Here is an 18,859-nt window from a genome sequence, read left to right on the forward strand (position 1 = left end):
ATCCTGATGAAAAGTCCATCATGACCTACGTGTCTCTGTACTACCACTACTTTTCCAGGATGAAGCAGGGGCAGACCATCCAGAAGAGACTTGCCAGGGTTGGATTCAGCACAAACATAAACACAGCAGCATTGCATACAACAGAAAAAAAGATCAGTCAGATAATAAATAATATGACCATAATAGCATAATACATAATATTAATTGAAGCCCAAGTGATTCTAAATTTGTGTATAGATGAGTGCATATAAATATATACGACACATACAGACATGCACATGTTATAGATATTAAAGGTGACATATTTCTAATATAAGGCAGAATTGTTTCTGTTTAACTAAACGTGCAGTAAAAATAAAAAAGAGAAGCAATGGGGCAGAGAAAGAGTCTGTATCAGTCTGTCAGTCCATCTTTTCAGACTCAGTCGGCTCTTGTAACTTGATGTTGATTAGCAAAAACCGAGGCTGGTTACAATGGAAAATCTAATCTATAAGGCAGGTTTATTTGTCCCTAAACTCAGATTGTGGGTAATTTTTTTCTTTAAATAATGTGTTGCTTGACATAATGTCTGTCATACCGTTTATAGTGTGGACTGCTCTGCCCCATGTGGTATTGTAACCTGCTCTAAATAGTATAGATTACTGCTACAATGACAAGCTGCTGCTCACACAAAACACAAAACACAGCTGGTGGGATTTTTATTTTGGTAGATAAGAAGGTATTAGTAGCTCAAAGGAGAACCTTTCATAAAAGAGGGGCTGTGGATGTTAAGAATCACATCAGATCACATACAATGAGATGCTGCTGGAGGCAGCAGCAGGAACTCATTCAGAGAACCTCACACCTTTAACACACCGAAGCTACAAGCCTTTATCTGCTTCACACATGTTCCTTCTGCTGTACATGATAATAACCAAGTTAAACTGTTTTGGGGCTGAGTGTTGTCAGATGTTTTTTTAAGGTTTGCATTTTGTTTATTTGGACTGAGGGTTATGGTTGCAGGAGTGAAAGTGCTGTGACTGAACACTGATGCTGCTGTATTGCTTCTCATTCTTAAATAACAACCACATTAGTTAATGGGAGGTGAAACTAATATGTTTAATTTCTCATCTTAAGTCGCGTACACAATGGAAGTGATAACTACAGCTTTGAAAATTATGTTAGAAGCCACTTTTATATTTATTAGTATTTTTGCATTGATAGGTAGGCAACTATAAATCAAAAATTAAGCAAGCCAATCATGTGATGTAATATAACAGCCATGCATTTTAAAATCAACATTGGCTCATATAGCTTGTGATAGTGATAGTGCTCAGGTGCAGTGACCAGCATTTTCAGAATGCCAGGAAGTGACTGACAGCAGCCTTTTGCAATAAGATTGAGCAGTTTCAGATGGACACTTTTTTACCCCAGTGGGGTTGAGGGGACATCAAGAGGGGCAGGTGCAGGATGCAGAATTACAGTTTGCAGAATTAGAGTCAACCAGCAACAATGGGGATAGCCTATTAACAATGAAATCATTAAGAAGGCAAGATAGGTAATTTAAGGATTAATGAGCAACTTTTCTTGGTTGCTAATTCTTTGGTTACGAACAATATTTTTGTCTTTGATTTGCCAGTCCAGATTCCATTTTAACATATCAAACCAAAACATCCAGAACACAAAAGTAGGACTTCATTCTTTTCTCCACAGATTGTTGGGATGCTCATGGAGCTGGATGGCATGAAGATCCAGTATGAAAGAATGGTCTCAGATCTGCTTCGCTGGATCAAAACTAAGGTAACAGGTCAATCCCAGAAAAAACACAGGAATATAAGACAAAAAAACAAAACAATTAATGAATTAAATTTGGTGATTATTTTTTGACTGAAGATGGTGCAGCTGAATGACAGAAGATTCCCAAACTCTTTGAGGGAGATGCAGAAACTGATGAGCGCTTTTAAGACCTACAGAACTGTGGAGAAACCTCCCAAATACCAGGTCAGATGACCCTCACATTTTAAATTCAGCGTCCTCCTTTGTTCATCTCCTTAAAGTTAAGTCTTGTTTTTCCAGGAGCGTGGGGCAATTGAGGCCCACTTGTTCAGTCTGAGGACTCAACTGGCAGCCAACAACCAATGGGCTTATAATCCTCCCGAAGGTACAGAACACTAACAGTCAATTATAATATAAGGGCTGCTATGACAAAGATCGCTCATGCTGTTGTGTATTTGTAAAGGTAAAACTCTGAATGACATCGAGAAGAGCTGGGCTATGCTGGAGAGGGCGGAACATGAACGAGAGCGAGCCCTACAGGAAACGCTGCTACGCCTGGAAAGCCTGGAGCAACTTGCACAGAAGTTTGCCAGGAAGGTAACGCCACTCTACTCATATGAATGTCTTTGTTACAAGTCTCCCAGTTTTGATCGTAATGTTATGGAGTTGCCTGACATATTCCTGAGTAAATTATAAAAACAACTTTGTGATTACAAATCACTGTGTTGTGCGTAGAAATAAATTTCAGTGAGTTTTGGTAATGTTAACCTTAAAATGGATGCGACCTTTTGACCACTCTTGTTCCACTGGACATATATGCAAGATCTTGTTATTTGTTATTAACAACCCCACAGAAAAGTAGATACACACAACACAACAAAAAAGTATAATTTTGATTTAATTTTAAACCTTTTTCTTTATTAAAATAGGTATATCAGTTTGGAATCTGTTCAGAATGGAATACCCTTTACTTAAAGCTGGGAAATGGGGACAAACGTGTTGCTGGGATTTTGTGAATTTGTTTGTGTAATGTTAACTTAAAATGGAAACCACTTTTTGGCATCAGAAAGGTTAATCTATGCAGACAAACAGCATTCAAAACCCTGGATCTGATATTCAACTTTCTGCCTGTTTTTATGGCTCCTTAAAAAATCCCCAATAGACTGCAAAATCCTTCCTTTTTGTCTTCTCAGGCAGCTCTGAGGGAGGGCTATCTTGAGGACACACTGCGTCTGATCCGGAGGCAGGACATCCGAGGTCTGTCCACACTGGAGGAGGCTCAGGCAGCTGGCCGACGTCTGGAGGCCTTGGCTACCGATGCACTGGCCAGGGAGCCACGCTTCACGGCCCTCAGAGACATGGCAAAATCCATCGAGAAAGGAAACTACCACAGCAAGGAGCAGGTCATTGGGAGGTGGGAGGATGAAAACAATGACTTTGTGTAACACTCTTTTTGAAGGGAGAAGAACCAAGAAGTGACATTAATTAAAAAAAAAAAAAAACTTGTACTCTACATAATAATATATTTGTTTCTAAGGGAGGAGAACATTAGCCATCGATGGAAGGACCTGCTGCAGCAGCTCCAAGAACAGAGGATGCTTTTGGGAAATGTAGTTGAAACTCTGAGCATCCTGCGGGACATTGAGCTTGTCTCCCAGGAACTGAAAGAGCTACAAGTGAGCTTATTATTCGAAATTTAGTTATAATGACGACACTGGAGTTTTACTTAGATTGTACTGTGAGAGAAGTGGGGTGACTTTAATATTACTGACTGTCCCCTCCCTTATCCCATCTTAGTCCCAAGCCAGTTCCTCTGAACTGGGGAAGCAGCTGACGGAGGTGGAGTCTCTTCTTCAGAAACAAGATCTCCTGGAAGCTCAGATCTCAACTCATGGTGAAACCATCACTGCAATCAGTAGCAGAGCTCTGAAGGTACGCTAATAATTGGCATCTCATGTCCTATTAGTTCACTGTTTGGGGAATTTGTAAGGGTGATTTCTGTCAGACTGACCCACCTCCTTTCTCTCACTCAGGCAAAAGTAAGGGATGGGCAGCAGATTCAGAGCAGAGTGAGAGCTCTTGACACTCAGTACAAATCGCTGGTGTCTCTCAGCAGCAGCAGGTTTGCTTTAGTTTTCTCATTTACAGCATGAGGGAAAAATCATTTATCAAGCAACAGGTCTAAACGTGTAACATTTCTTTGTATGTCCAAAATGGTGGAATAGAAAGTCTAATTAGTCTGATATTCTGTTGCTACATCTCTCACCTGTGCTCATCTTGCCTCACATCTTTCCTTTGCTGTGTCAGGAGGAGGCAGTTGGAGGCTCAGTTGAGGTTGTTTGAGTTCCTCTATGACTGTGAGGAGTTGGAGGCCTGGATCTATGAGCGCTGGTTAAAGCTGCAGACGGCTGGACTTGGAAGAGACCTCAACCACATCCAGGTGGCCGAACACAAGCACAAGGTGAGCCAGAAAGCTGTGTATACGGACACTTGAGCCCATAAGGTTCCATGCTTTGGACTTTGACACTGTGAAGAAGTTTTGTTTGCTTTTTTACACAGGCACATGTGTTACAAGTGGTTTAAGGGTGTTCTTTGTGAATGTGTTAACTCTGAATTATGTGATGAAAAGTCAACTTTTTTGTGCCTCTTGTGAAAAACACAGGATTCATATTATTTTACAGATTGTCAAAACTTTAGAAATGTTACATTGTTATTCTTTATTAAAAAAAGAATAACAAAAGCTTATAAAGCAGATACATGTTTCTGTTTTTTTTTAAATGCCTTAAACTAAAGCAAGACAGGACTCTAAGTCAAAAGATTAACTTAAAGAGGCAGCTTTTATTTGCTGTGAAAACTAAAACCAAAATACATGAACACTGTCACTCGGCGCAGACTGAAATCACAGAAAACTGAATTTTATTTACACACTCCCGGTTCACTATACACAGGTGAAGGAGAAGGGGGCCAAGGTTCCCAGGGGTACAGGGAAGAATCAGGAAAAGTGTCCTCTCTTGCTCCGCTCCACACGAACAGAACAATGCACTTGGAAAGGTCCTTTCCTCACACACGCCACTCTCACTGCGGCACTCACGAACAGGCTTCGGTGTCCAAACTTCCAAACCGAGCACGAAGAATCTGTATACAGAGATCAGGAATTAACACGGAAAACTGTCACGAAGAGAGCTCAAAACTGGCTGAGGCTAAAGTAGCACTGACGAGCGTTACTCAATAGTCCAGCAGCGAGGTGCTCTCAGTCACTGCCTTAAGTAGCGAGAGCAAACAAGGTGAGGAGCCACAGGTGATTGCTTGCAGGTGGTGATGGCCAGGGGCGGGAGCCCACAATGAACTCCACCCAGGCAGCAAGTAGAGAGAGAGAGGAGAGAGAGAGGAGAGAGAGAGCGAGACAAAAGCAACACACATGTAGCCACACAGGGCCAGCCGGGCAGGCACCATGACAAACACTACACAAACAAAAGATAAACTAGAACTAACAACTGAACTGGACTAGACTTGACAACATGGAACTAACACCAGAACACAGCTTACATGGAGAACACGACAATGAACAGAGTGAGACTAAACACTTAAATACAGATGAAGGATAACAAGGGGATGGAAACAGGCGGGAACACAGCTAGGACTAATCAAACCTGAGAAGACAGGGAGGAAGCAAAACTAAATACACTGAATACAGGACAAAGGACTATCAAAATAACACAGGAAACAAGAGACACACATTAAGATGTAAACACAGGAAACGGGGGGAGCGAGGGTCATGAAGGGGAGACAGATAATAATGGATTGGATTTATATAGCGCTTTTCAAGGCACCCAAAGCGCTTTACAATACCGCGCCATCGGCCCAACACCAGTAGGCAAGTAGGGTAAAGTGTCTTGCCCAGGGACACAACGACCAGGACAGAGAGCCCAGGGATCGAACCGGCAACCTTCCGGTTACAGATGCGATTCCCAACCCCCTGAGCCACGGTCGCCCGATGAATCAACACGGAGAGAAAATTTAACATGCGCGAGAGACATGATAGACTACACAAGCAACAAGGACACAGGGGAGGCCAAGCACAGAACCATGAATAATATTAACCACAAGAATGTAGAATATTGTGTAAAACATAATCTTAAAAAGAAGAAAACATAAATCCTGAGCTCCGACTCACGGCCCTGACAATATAGAGTTGGACCTACAATAGGTTGCATGCTGTGTGGATTGTTGAGGGATTATGGACCTAAAACCAGGATGCAGGAAACAGTGACTAAACTCTAAGCAAGTTTTAATGGTGATAACCCAGAGAGTAAACCAAGCCAAAATCCAGAAGCTGAATACAAAAAGCAGGAAATCCAAAACATCAAGGGACACTTGGCATCAAGGACGACAGAGACAATACAAGAGGTAACGAGGTAAATGTTCGTCATGTGACAATTGAAACTAATCTTGAGACAAGCGAAGTAGGAATAAAAACAAAGCACAAGTGACAAAAGACTATAAAAATAAAACAGGAAGTAACAAAACACCAACACAATGACTCTAACAAACAAACAAACCGAAATAAGTGAAACAAAGGATTAAGTCATCGGGAATAACCAATCAAACTAAGACTTAAGAATTCAAAAATACACAAGCTGAAAAAAGTCCAAAGCCCAAGACCACGAAACAATATTTGCCAAGTTTTAAATGAAATGAAAATAACATAAACAAGAAACAGCAATGCAAAGAACAGAAGTGCATCTAAACAAAACAGACAAATAATAACATTTAAATTCTGGTTTAAGTCATGTAATCTGGTTAATCTGACTGTTTTTAGGCTGAACATGACCCCACCTTGAGAATAAAGGCAATTTAAATCTATCTTGACTCTAAATGCCACTTCAAATAAATCATAATTTGATAGGTGCTGGAGGCAGAGGTCCAGGCCCAGGAGTCTTTGTATAAAGGTGTCCTGGGTCGAGGTCAGGATCTGCTCTCCAAACAGAGTCAGGAGAATCAGCAAGCTGTTCAGAAGTGGATCAGGACTCTCAAGAAGCAGTGGAGCCACCTGACTGACGAGGTGACGGGACACCGCGACAGACTGCAGGCTGCCGCTACCATAAAGCAGGTGAATAATAGTGGCGAGCCGGCTCCTTATCGCAAGCCGTGGTTTTTTTTCCCCTTTCTCTCACCCTCTCTCTCGCACTTTTTCCCGCTTCACTCCGTACACGAGCCTTGTGCTTTGCGCTGGGCAGAGGGGGGAGGGGCGGTAGTTACACTCGCAGTAGCACAGGAACAGAGCGGGAGGGAGAGAGAGAGAAAGAGAGCCAGGGACAACAACGTCACATTAGAAAGGTATAGTAATCATCCACAACTATTTTCAGTTGCGGATGATAAAGGATTCAGAAAGTTTATTCATGCAGTCCCATATGACAGAGAATATGCATCTTCTTTTTGTTTTCATATTTTTTCTTATTTATATTTAATTGTGTTGTGGTTTGCAGCGTTTTGTGTTGTTTCACTTTAAATTTGTTTAAAAGGAAAAAGCTGAAAATTTAAATAGTTAAAGTTGAAATGTGAATAGTTGTTTTTGTTTTATATGATTTATTTATTACATTTTATGTGGAGTGAATAAATAAAAGTATATTTAGGTAGCTCTGTTTTGAAGTTCAGTTAACGCTAGAAATGTGTTTTGGAGTTTGTACGTGCTTTTTCTCTAGGGGCCACTGTATATATTTATATTTATATATAAATAAAACCACTTTTTTTTTACATTAGTAATTCCTTTTGTGCATAATTTTATATTATTGTTAATAATAAATTAATTAAATCAACAAAACAACCTGAAGAGCCGGTTCGGAGCCGAAAGAGCCGGTTCTCTAAAAAGAGCCGGAAATCCCAACACTAGTGAATAATGTGTCATTAAAGGCAGAGAAGAAGAAGAGAAGATTGAAAAAAAGCTGTTTTTGTTTAGTGTAGCTTCTTTTTGTCTGTAAATTCCTATCTCTGCTCACAACAAACACATTTTTGAGGTATTACTGTTTTTTTACAGTTAGTCTAATTATTTTGCAGTCAGATTTTTACCTGTGTGCTGCTGTTATTGTGTAGGTTCTAACCATCCTGTCACGTATGTCATGTTTTATTTTCTTGTGTGGTCTTTTGGAACCTGCTCTTGATCTCTATAGACATGCTCTAAGACAGTAACCTTTATTTCTCTGACCAGTATTTTGCAGATGTGGAGGAGGCTAACTCCTGGCTAGGTGACAGGAAGCCACTGCTGATAAGCGAGGATCATGGGAAGGACGATTCCAGCACAGCATTGCTTCTTCAGCGCCACCTTCGTTTGGAGAAGGAGATGGCAGCGTATGCCTCAGAGATAAAGAGACTGTCAGAACAGTCAAAAACTGCAGCACAGCTGACGGCGCTGACTGCACAGCAGGTCATTCTGCATGCTTTATTCAGATATTGTTTCTGTCAGATAGATTTTCCTAACATTTCTTATGTGTAGTTATTAATGAGTCCTTACTAAAATAATATAACATAGTTGAAAGATGTTTCTCCTATGTGTTCCTTACTTTTTTAATCTTCATTTATTGGCTGTTATAAACTGTGATATCAATAAACTGACAAATAGCTAATATTGGCTCTACAACACTGACTGTGATAGTAGATGCAAAGCTATAGGCAATATTTCCTCATCCCTTGTAGGCAGAGCCTCAGCAAGGCAAGATGATCCAATATAGCGATTCCTCTGGGGAAGAGGAGAAGGAGTGGCAAGGAGCACGAACCTCACTATCCAGTACCAGAGGTGGGAAGGGCCCTGTAAGCATCCCCCCTCAGAAAGAGGAAATCAAGGCCAAAGTCCGCTTCAGATACAGCAGAGGTACTGGAGTACTTAGTGTCACTGTTGTGTTGCATAGCATGATAAGGAGTGACTGCTACTCATACATGAAAACACAAGCCTATATTCTGCACTAAATAATCTGCCAGCACTACACTGTGTTATTTCATTTCTCATTTTGATACAGAATGCCCATTTTTCTCTTAAAACAGAAATCTTACTCAGGTCAGACCAAGTCACATAAAAAATATTCATTAAATATTTAGGCAAATTTATAGAGATGCTCTTGTTTACAGAGAGGACCAGATAACAGGCCAATTTAAGAGGAAAAATATCATGCATTATGTCCTTCTCTATTAACCATGTCTGAAAGTGGCTTTACTCCAATTCGCTATTTTCTGTAACACAGGCCAGGTTAACACAGGTTTACTCTGTGGTTTACTATGAAGAGCAGTAATCTGTGCTAAAAAAAATGATGACAGAAAATAAGGAAAAGCAGATTATGTAAATTGTAACTGTTTTCATTTTTGCATTTCTAAAATGTAGCCAAGTGTGTTGTGATGAACAGACATGGGCTATATCTGAAATCACACAACAGAAAAACACATAGTAGATACTTTATTGAAATGTAAAGTATAAACTAACCTGATTTCAGGTCAGTTTCCGTGGGACCGCAATGAGATTGTGACCATCGTCAGCAGTGAGCCGGATGGAGACAGAGTTGTGGCCAGAGACAGTGGAGGAAACCAGCAGTCCATTCCCAAAACCTACCTGAATATGCTGCCATCCAGTGTATGATCAATACTGAACCAGTTCTTTGGTCAGATTATGAAAATATCACATCTCGTTAGTGGACATGCTTTGTTAGTGGGCAGTGTGAAAATAAATTATTATGTATTTTTTTAAAGTGTCAATAACTTTATCACACCCTCTTCAGGTTCCTCCACCCACTCCACCTGCCTCAGCCAATGATATGCCAGAAAGCTCAAGCAAGAAACTGAGTCGTCCAAGGCGAAAATGCTCTATGCGTCGCGGCACAGCTGAGATCCAAACCACATTACTGCCAGACCCCGAGTACCAGAGAGATACTGTGGAGAGCACACAGGGCAGGTTGGACCAAGAGTACAATTTCTTGTACAACCTGGTGAAGGTGAGAGAAAGGAGCAGTATACAGAATATAAACTGTTTACTTAGTTATGTGGGAGGTTGTATTAAGATGACAGATTATTATACAGAAAAGGACATTCAGAGTAGCTGTATTCTAAAATCAGATTTATATTTATATTGGTTTTCAGACAAAGACAAAGAGCCTGGAGGAGATACTGCGTCTTCATCGATTTTACAACAGCTGCCATGAGTTTGAGTCATGGATGGAGGATAAGGAGAACATCCTCAACACCTTCAGCACTGATGGTGACAATCTAGCAGTGGTTCAGGCCAAATATGAGGTGAAGACTTCTCCAGAAAAATATTTCCAAACATATCGTACAAGACTTATCCTACAAACTGAAAACAGGGGATCAACTCATCTGGGTGAAACAAATGTCCCAATACCTCATGATTTTTCTAATTTGTTTAATCCTTAAATGCATCTCTTAAAAAATATTAAGACTACGTCACAGCCCATCATTTTGTTCAGTTAAGATCTCAGCATAAACTGTAACAGTAGTCAGGTGTTTCCTTTTGCTGATGGTGGGAAATTTAGCCTTGTGGGTTTACTTATAAATGAGTAAATAATAGCACATGGTGTTGTCGAAGCTGGCTAGATGGATTCTGATACCAACAGATTTGTAGATGAAGATCAACCTTAAGTTAAGCTCATAAATCATATTATTTATTGGGAAGGAGAAACTTTTAACCTCTAAAGCCAGAAAATCACAGGGTAAATACTGGCTTCCAATTGTCACTTCTGTAGGTTAATCAGAAATGAAAAAATGTGGCTTTAGGTAGAATACATCTGATAAGGCAGCAGTTCATATTAAGTGCCACTGAGTTTTCACTGATTTTCTTCTGTAGCATCAATCTTTCTTTTCAGTGATTTTCACCCAAACAACAACTTTTTTTGTTGCTTTTTTAAATGATTAATTTGAGATTTTTTCTGACTTTTGGACATATTTAAGAGGCCTGATTTTTTTTATTTTCACTTCTTCAGAATAAACTCAGACAAACTCAGATTCATAAAATATCTGAATACTTTGACTCACCCTTGACTTTCTGTTTTAGAACTTTCTGACTGAGTTAGCGAGCGGACGAGGTCAGCTGGACGATATCATCAAAATGGCAGACGAGCTGGTGAAGAGCCAGCACAGTAAACAGAAAGAAATCCAATCCAGAAAGAGGAGTGTTTCCAAAAGGTGCAAAAAAAGTCCAAATCACTCAAATCAGCACAAGGACCCAGATACACAAACTAGATCCTGTGAAAAAGTGATGTCTCATTGTTACTGTTATTAAAATGACAACAGTGAAGGACCCAGTAACAACGGCTTGCTATTATAGCAACATGCTATAATAAAGTGCCTGGGCTGTAGGTTGAGTACAGGACAGCATTTTGGACAGTTTTGGGGCGCCAGAAGCTCCTGATGACTGTGTGACAACTGTGTGATAGTTCTGGGTTCTTGGTGTGTTGCAGGTGGGATTGGATTCAGCAGCTGAAGGATGACAAAGGAAAGGAGCTGCTGAGTACGGCAGATGTGCAGTCCTTCCTGCATAGCTGCGAGGAGGCTAAAGCTCAGCTGCAGGGTGAGCTGTCCCAGCTTGACGAAGTGGACGTGGGCTGCACCCCCTTCACTCTGCTTGCTGAGGAGAAGAACCAGATTCGGGCCCTTAGAGACATCAAGATGCTTGAGGGGAAGATTGCTTACCTGAAGAGCGTTGCAAAGATGTATGGTCTGATATAGTCTGTGGGATTTTGAGGTGTTCTGCAGTTGTCTCAGTAGTACTTAATTTAATCAAAAACACTTTAAAAGTAATTGATGGTTACAAATATGTTAAGCAACCAACCAATCAATCAATCAATCAATCAATAATAATAATTTTAGAAATGTGTGTTGTAATTTGATAGAAATAAGTCATTGTTGTTTTGTATTTGATGTTCATAATAATTCATCAGTGATGTGATATATGTATATAAAGGAAATTAAAAGAGCCATAGACGTGACACTGAAGGTAACTGCAGTTTTCCTGAGAATAGTTTTGTGAATTACTTTCACATGAATGGGCTCATGGATTGGCCTACACTGGTCTGTACCTTGGTACATGGGCTTTGATGTGTTCATGTGTTCACTGCTCTCCAAATATCTATTACAGATGATAATGGTATCTTAATTTACATTACGAATAACACAGAGCTGCATTAGTCTGAAAGGTTTCAAAGTTAAAACACTTTACATGAACTTCTAGCTAAAAGTGTTTTTTCTAAAGAAACTTCACGGTGGAGTACATCTCCATTCATCTCCACTCAATTTGCTCACATCCTGTGTTACAGGAAGCAGGACTGCAGTCCGGCAGAGAGTGCGGCCATTATGGAGGAGGTTCGAGGTTTGGAGGCTCTGCTGGATCAGGTGACATTTTCCTTCTTTGTTTTAGACTGACTGGAGTGTAGTAGCCAAGAGTGAAGGTGTTCAAACTTCAGTCTGTGTTCCTACAGAACATCTCTTTTGTGCTTGCAACATTTCGTGTTGATTTGCATTGACACTGACATACTCGACATCATTATTTTATTAATAAAAGTGAAGATCTCTTATTTTTTGTATGTACAAAGCAGGTGGTATAAGACTGAAAAGGTACAGCGTTTGGGTCATTATAATTAGGTTTGATATTCTGATGAACACAGACTCAGAGGCTGTTACTGTTTTATTATTGTTATATTATTATTAAATGTTTTGAGTAAAAAAATCTAAAATAAAACTACAAACTTAAAAAAAAGACATTTTTGTACAGGTGAAATGTCAAGCATCAGACAGACAGCACCAACTGGAGGAGGCCCGCAGGCTGCAAAGTTTCCAGCAGGAGGCCAAGGAGCTAGAGCGCTGGGGGGGTTCAGTTCAGGAACGGCTCCTGCAGGAGGAGACAGCGAGCGATGTGGCCTCGGCTGTCACGCTGCTGGAGCAACACCAGGAGCTGCAACTAGAAATGGAGACACAGAGGAGCAGGTAAATAGCAGAAACTGTGCACAGCATTCAGTGCTTAGTGTGTTGTTGTTCCATTCATTGAATTGCATTCATTTAATTCTATTTAATTCGAAATAAATTAAATCTGCAGCATCAGTAAATTTAAATGCAAAGTGTTTTAGCAGTGGTTAATAGGAATTTAAAAAAATTATGATGAAAATTATTATGATTAAAAATTATGCTAAAGAATGTTCAAATCATTAATCCTGTGCACGTATTTTTTTTAACTACCATAACGCTTGTCCATAATGAAAGCCATTTCTATCCCCTTCTGACAAAGGGATTGAGAAGATTGGCTCATGGACATCATCATTTAAGTGGACTGTGTCTCTCCCACTGTGTGTGTTTTTGCCAGGCTGAAGGAGATGGAGAACTTAGGGAAATCTCTGCTGCAGGGATCATCCAATGGGAAAATAGGCGGTGTTGACATCCAACAAATCCTTGATAATCTCAGTGCTGAAAGGAGTAGGCTGGAGACGCTGTGGGCTAGTAGGAAGAAGCATTTGGAGCAGGGTGTGGAGCTCCAGAGGCTGAACCAAGAGGGAGACCGGATTGAAGCAGCATTGTCTGGACATGAAGCCCGACTAAAAGTCCAAGATCTTGGGGTGAGGGTGCTCATTTCTCACCTTTTTACATGGTCCAGCTCCTTGAAATGTTACCCTTAAATTTGAATCCTAAATAAGTATTTATAGAAATCTGTGAAATTGCTATAAGTAAAGATTATAAATAGGATGTTCTATCATAAAAATGTCAAAATAATGATTACATTTATTGATGCAGGACTCGGTAGACAGTGTGCACAGTCTACTGGGGCGACAAGATGAACTTGAAAGTCTTCTTATGGCTTTGGATCAAAGAGTGGATAAATTCGCTGAGCGCAGCAAGGAGCTTATCGACCAGCAGCACTTTGCTTCAATACAGTAAGAAAACACAGCAGAAATTGTTCCATAAAGTGGGCTGTCAACTCCATAATTTAATTCTTATGCTGTACTGGAGTAACTTTGCATATTTTGCTTTTAAAAATAATCCTTCTTTGTCTAATCTTAAACCTATTTATCATATACTGAGCCATGGCGTAGTCCCGACATTCATCCATGTAAACAAGCTGATTTAGTTCCCTTTATGCCAACTTTCTTCTCATGGACTGTTCCCAGCATACAGAAGGTTTTAACAGGGTGGGTGGGACTAAAGAAATAAGAGTAGAAGAAGTTAGGGATAAATAGAATTGGTTCTATGAATTGGGTACTATCACTCTGTTTGTAAATCGTTCTACAAGTAGAACACACATCAATTAGCATAATTAGCATAATGCAAATCTAAGCTCATCTGCTTGCTACTTCAACCTAACAGGAAAGCTTTGATGTAGTATGCACACAGTTTGCAGAGCACCAAGGCTGTTTCTTTTCCATACGACATGAAACCGTGCCATCTAGCTGTCAAATAAATTACAACACCACATGTATACCATCTCTGCTACTTTGATTAAATGGCTTGTGAGGGGTCATGCCAATCATCTTCTCAGGCAGATGGCGGGGAACTGTTTATATTATTAGTTAAATTGTCCCTCTAACAACCAATATGTTCAAGTCAATAACCTTAAAATAAACTGCGTCACCAATCTTTAAAACCTCAATGTTTTTCTTACAGCATTAAGGAACGGAGCAGGAGCATCCAAAAAGCCAACAGGAGGCTGAAAGAGAGCTGCAGGAAGAGGAGGAACCTACTGCTGGACTCCAAGAAATACCAAGTACTATTGTCAAAATGCTAAAAACAAGAAAACATACTTTACTTTATGTTGTTTATTGTGTCGAGTACCTGCACTGATCATAATATCTACAGGAGAGCGCTCAGATGAATGTTATAAGTTCTTTAATAATAATTATAAGGGTGAATTTGCCTGGTGTTTCGTGTGGCAGGAGTTCCAAAGAGATGCGGATGAGCTGCTGTTGTGGATGGAGGAGAAGTTTAAGGTGGCAGAAGACGAGTCCTACCGAGACCCCACAAACATCCTCTGGAAGCTGAAGAAACATGAAGCGGCTGAGAAGGAGATGCAGGCCAACCAAGTCTGGTTGGATAGACTTGTTCAGGTAAAACACCTCTAACTTTTCACCCAGCATGATGACTTCTGTAGAGGAAACAACAAGTGTTTGACAGTGACTCTGGCAACACATGCACAGTTGCATATATTGAAAAGACGACTTGCACTTTGGTGAGATGTCACTTTCAGTACATATGTGTGTGTTTGTGATAAGCTGGGAGAGGAGATGATTGCTGAAGAGCACTACAACAGTCAGAGCATCAGCAGGAAGTCTTCTCAGCTCACGAGTCGGTGGAAAAGACTACAAGACAAGATGGCTGACAGGGGGGACAGGCTGAGACAGGCGGGGCAGCAGGAGCAGCTGATGGAGCTTTTGCAGGTAAACTACTGATGGAGAAACTGGATACGACGTTTGTGTGGTCCAGTTCAGTGATGTTGGTGCCTTTTATGGCTTTTTGAGGAAATTACCAGACAAATAATGCTGTCTGTGTAGCCCATCCAAGAAGTTTGTACTTCAGTCTTGATTTGTGAGATTGTAGCATTTATTAATGCTAGGTAATCAGTTAATTAGCACTAATATATGTATGAATGCACTTTGCCAACCTAGCCTACCTGCATTAATTGATAACTTTACACCCCAGCCTCTTGTATGCCTCAAATATGCTCACCACTGGCTCCCAAAAAAGCAAGAAGAACACAGCTTAACTTTGAGACTTCACAAGCCTTTAGGTGACACTATAACTGACCCCTGTCTTTTATATACAGTTCATAGTTTCTGGCCAAATTTAAATTTACACTAATTTTAGAGGTCAACTGGAGTAAAAAATTAAAGACCATCCTTCCCAGGAGAAGTAATTGCTGTCCAAACAGAGCTTCATTCTCAGAAAAATCTTGTACTTTTCCTCCACAGGATGCCAAGCTGAAGATTGAGGCCATCCAGTGGATGCTAAACAATGCTGCCAAAGGTCACGACCTGCGCTCCAGTCGACAGTTGCTGAAGGTGAGGACAGGCCTGCATTGATTTAATGATGCTGGGTTTTACAGTTAGACATCAGTGAGTACTTTGTGTGTGTGTGCTCATGCAGGAGCATCAGCAGCTGGAGCAGGAGGCCAAGGAACTGGCAGAGAAGATCAACTCTATTGTGAGCAGGGCCAAACACCTCGCTTCCAACCACTTTGACTCTCAAAGGATCCTCCAGGAGACAGACGCCTATCTCACTTTGTAAGTTACTTTGAATCTTCAAACAAATAGATATTTGCATATATTGCATTTAGAGTAACTTCAGTGCATATAAAACCAAGTGCATGGTGAAGAAAAGAAAGGAGTACAAACAAGATCAGGTCAGGGTGTCTCAGCTAAGAAAACGATCTGTTGAAGTAAAATGACAAAAGGCAAAATAACAACAAAAATAAAAGTGGATGACAAGGACGCTCACACGGAGACAAAATCTGAAAGACACAGATACATAGAATACAATTTCCTATGTCACTTCAGGTTTTATCTGTCATTGTCTCCTTTGGGGTATTTTATTCTGTGTGTAATTAAAAAGTAATAACATAAATATAGTCCAGTGCTCACTTTAGGTTATCATCATCTTGACTTTATAACCTCTGTGTGGCAGATTCAAGTCCCTGCAGAAACCTCTGGACGAGCGTCGAGCACAACTGGAGGCATCTGTGTCGTTGTTTGGATTTTATCATGATGTGGATCTTGAGCTCAACTGGATCTCTGAGCATGTTCCTGCCTCTGGATCTACAGGATACGACAAATCTCTGGCTGGGGCCCTCAGCCTCATGCAGAAACACAAGGCACGAGCTGGGTTGCAGTTCTTTATCTATAAAACCTCCCCTTTTCCTTCATTTGTTAACTGAGCTGAGAGCTCAGTTGGAATTACAATGGACTCAAGTGATTTGACACATTCACAGGGCTGTGTTTTACTTAACATTTGCTCATGTACTCGTGTGTTAACCCAGGAGCTGCAGGCCGAAGTGAATGCACATAGAAAACACCTGAACCACATTCTGAAGAAAGGGCGCAGCCTAGCCAAATCCAACAAGTCAGAAAGAGAGGCGGTGCTGCAGAGGTGTGGTTGTTTTTTTTTGTCATCAAAAAAAAGTTTCATGTGCATTGGTGCATTGTAGTGAATCTATCTTACGCTGACATTGCTTATAAAATGCATTAAAACTAGAAACCATCACAAAATAAGCATTTACTTAGACAAGGAAAATGGTATGTTAAAGAATAAGTTATAATATAATAAAATTGATAAAACATTATCAAACACATTACCTTAGTCCACCAAATAATGAGAACAAAATAGACACCATTGAATGATCTTGTCCAAATAGCTTGGTAATCACTCCTGTCTTTGAGGCCTAACACTGATGCAAAGATGGGATTGTTTTCAAAACCCAGCACACTGATCTGAAGGAATAAATTTAAATTTAATGACATTAAAACGACCAATTCCATGAGAGAAACTGGTCCTTTCTCTAAATGTAGGATTTTGGATTTTTAGACTGCAAAGATGCCATTGGCTCCAATGTATGCAAATGTTTCATAATTTTTGGGAGGGGTTATGTTATATAGCTGGGCACTTGACACAACTTTGAGAAGGTATTTGTCTGTACAGTTCAAGTGATCTGTAATAAGTACGGTTTCAGTTTGGACCAAATGTGTTCTGGCTTTGTGGAGCAGTGTAAATTTCTGCTGTTTTGCAGGTGCGACCACCTCAATACAGAGTGGGAGGAGCTTGAGGATGCCTGCAAAAAGAGAGCAGCTCACCTCAGCAAGGCTATTACCAGAGAACAGGTGAGATGGACAAGGATATTATATATTGGAGGGAAGTGAAAGTCTGATACTGACACTCCATCATCAAAATACTTTTAAGTAAGACACTTAGTTCTGCAGCTGTCTAACTGGTCATTTAGAGTTAAATTTTGAAGTATTTTATGCTAAACCCAACCAAAACAAAACATAAACTGCTACATTTTCTGTGTGTGCCTCATCTCTAGCTGCTGTTGGACTGCTCAGAGCTGGAGTCCAGACTCGCAGAGATGCTCAGTCTGGTGAACATCGACGACTATGGCAAAAACCAGCTGGCCACACAAAGCCTCATTACTAAACACCAGGTATATCACACACTCTCACTGTGTACACTTTGCTTAGTCGGAAAAGGACCTCATATGATTCCCCTATCGATTCCTGACGAAGAAATCAAAGAACAGCGTGATTGTACAACAACAGAATCAGTAAACAGTGTCCTTGTGTTCGTGCAGGTGCTGGAAGGACAACTGGAGGTGTTGGAAGCTGAAGTAGAGGCATTAGGAGACCAGGTAGAGCAGGCCATTCAGAACTGGAGCCTGGAGGAGCTCAGCAGACCCTACAGTCGAATCAGCAGCCTGAACCAGCAGCTGCAGCACCAGGCTGGACTCAGGTGAGCACACACTCATATTGTTGGATTACTTTCTCTGCTTTTCTCTCACAGATTGTTTTTTGAGTCTCTCTCTTTCGTGATATTTTTCCTAATCGTTGTTTGTTTATCTATTTACTGTGTTTTTTTCTTCTTTTTTTCCCCTTTTTTTGTTTGGAAAAAGTGCAATATTTACATAAGGCAGTTGTTAATTACAAAAAATGTAGAAAGAACATACGTATGTGACAGAGAGAAAGACTTATACAGTAAAGTGCTGATCTTTAATATCTTGACCTGCTTCTAGGTGATTTATATCATTTTTCTCCAAACAAAATGATATTAGTTCAGATGATCTGTCTCTGACTTAGCGGTTTTATTGTTGGCTTTTTTATTGTGTCTGTGTACTTGTGTGACTGACCACCCTAATGTCTCCTGTTAGGGGTCAGAAGCTGAAGGAGGTCCTTCAGCTCCATGAATTCAGGCGAGAGTCTTCAGAGCTGGAGGACTGGATGAACCAGCAGAGACAAACAGCTGAGTCTCAGGACCTGGGCAATGATTATCAGCATGTTCAGGTTACATTTCATTGCACAATGATTGTAAATATTAATTCTAGTGTGTTTTTGGAGGCTGAAGGTAGCTGTAGAGTTGTGTGTCTGTGGAT

At 40.5% G+C, this 18,859-nt stretch overlaps 1 protein-coding gene across 1 annotated transcript in view; it reads left to right on the top strand.

The window, feature by feature from the left end:
* Window positions 1–18,859, top strand: part of sptbn5 (spectrin, beta, non-erythrocytic 5) — a 63,917-nt gene that overhangs the window by 4,138 nt on the left and 40,920 nt on the right. Inside the window, exons 5-37 of the mRNA XM_026192223.2 lie at window positions 1–98; window positions 1,693–1,779; window positions 1,873–1,980; window positions 2,056–2,140; window positions 2,219–2,352; window positions 2,949–3,169; window positions 3,293–3,431; window positions 3,553–3,687; window positions 3,789–3,877; window positions 4,063–4,216; window positions 6,662–6,865; window positions 7,961–8,176; window positions 8,446–8,620; window positions 9,234–9,370; window positions 9,516–9,728; window positions 9,874–10,026; window positions 10,802–10,932; window positions 11,208–11,459; window positions 12,063–12,138; window positions 12,518–12,729; window positions 13,103–13,352; window positions 13,528–13,667; window positions 14,395–14,494; window positions 14,664–14,834; window positions 15,000–15,164; window positions 15,696–15,785; window positions 15,871–16,007; window positions 16,408–16,594; window positions 16,760–16,869; window positions 17,507–17,597; window positions 17,801–17,917; window positions 18,065–18,222; window positions 18,638–18,770. The exon at window positions 1–98 is cut by the window's left edge and continues 131 nt beyond it. Coding sequence (XP_026048008.2) covers window positions 1–98; window positions 1,693–1,779; window positions 1,873–1,980; window positions 2,056–2,140; window positions 2,219–2,352; window positions 2,949–3,169; window positions 3,293–3,431; window positions 3,553–3,687; window positions 3,789–3,877; window positions 4,063–4,216; window positions 6,662–6,865; window positions 7,961–8,176; window positions 8,446–8,620; window positions 9,234–9,370; window positions 9,516–9,728; window positions 9,874–10,026; window positions 10,802–10,932; window positions 11,208–11,459; window positions 12,063–12,138; window positions 12,518–12,729; window positions 13,103–13,352; window positions 13,528–13,667; window positions 14,395–14,494; window positions 14,664–14,834; window positions 15,000–15,164; window positions 15,696–15,785; window positions 15,871–16,007; window positions 16,408–16,594; window positions 16,760–16,869; window positions 17,507–17,597; window positions 17,801–17,917; window positions 18,065–18,222; window positions 18,638–18,770 — 4,868 coding nt within the window. The remainder of the gene's footprint in view (window positions 99–1,692; window positions 1,780–1,872; window positions 1,981–2,055; window positions 2,141–2,218; window positions 2,353–2,948; window positions 3,170–3,292; window positions 3,432–3,552; window positions 3,688–3,788; window positions 3,878–4,062; window positions 4,217–6,661; window positions 6,866–7,960; window positions 8,177–8,445; window positions 8,621–9,233; window positions 9,371–9,515; window positions 9,729–9,873; window positions 10,027–10,801; window positions 10,933–11,207; window positions 11,460–12,062; window positions 12,139–12,517; window positions 12,730–13,102; window positions 13,353–13,527; window positions 13,668–14,394; window positions 14,495–14,663; window positions 14,835–14,999; window positions 15,165–15,695; window positions 15,786–15,870; window positions 16,008–16,407; window positions 16,595–16,759; window positions 16,870–17,506; window positions 17,598–17,800; window positions 17,918–18,064; window positions 18,223–18,637; window positions 18,771–18,859) is intronic.

The sequence above is a fragment of the Astatotilapia calliptera genome, chromosome 19 (assembly GCF_964374335.1).
Source record: "Astatotilapia calliptera chromosome 19, fAstCal68.1, whole genome shotgun sequence".
Classification (NCBI taxonomy): Eukaryota; Metazoa; Chordata; class Actinopteri; order Cichliformes; family Cichlidae; genus Astatotilapia; species Astatotilapia calliptera.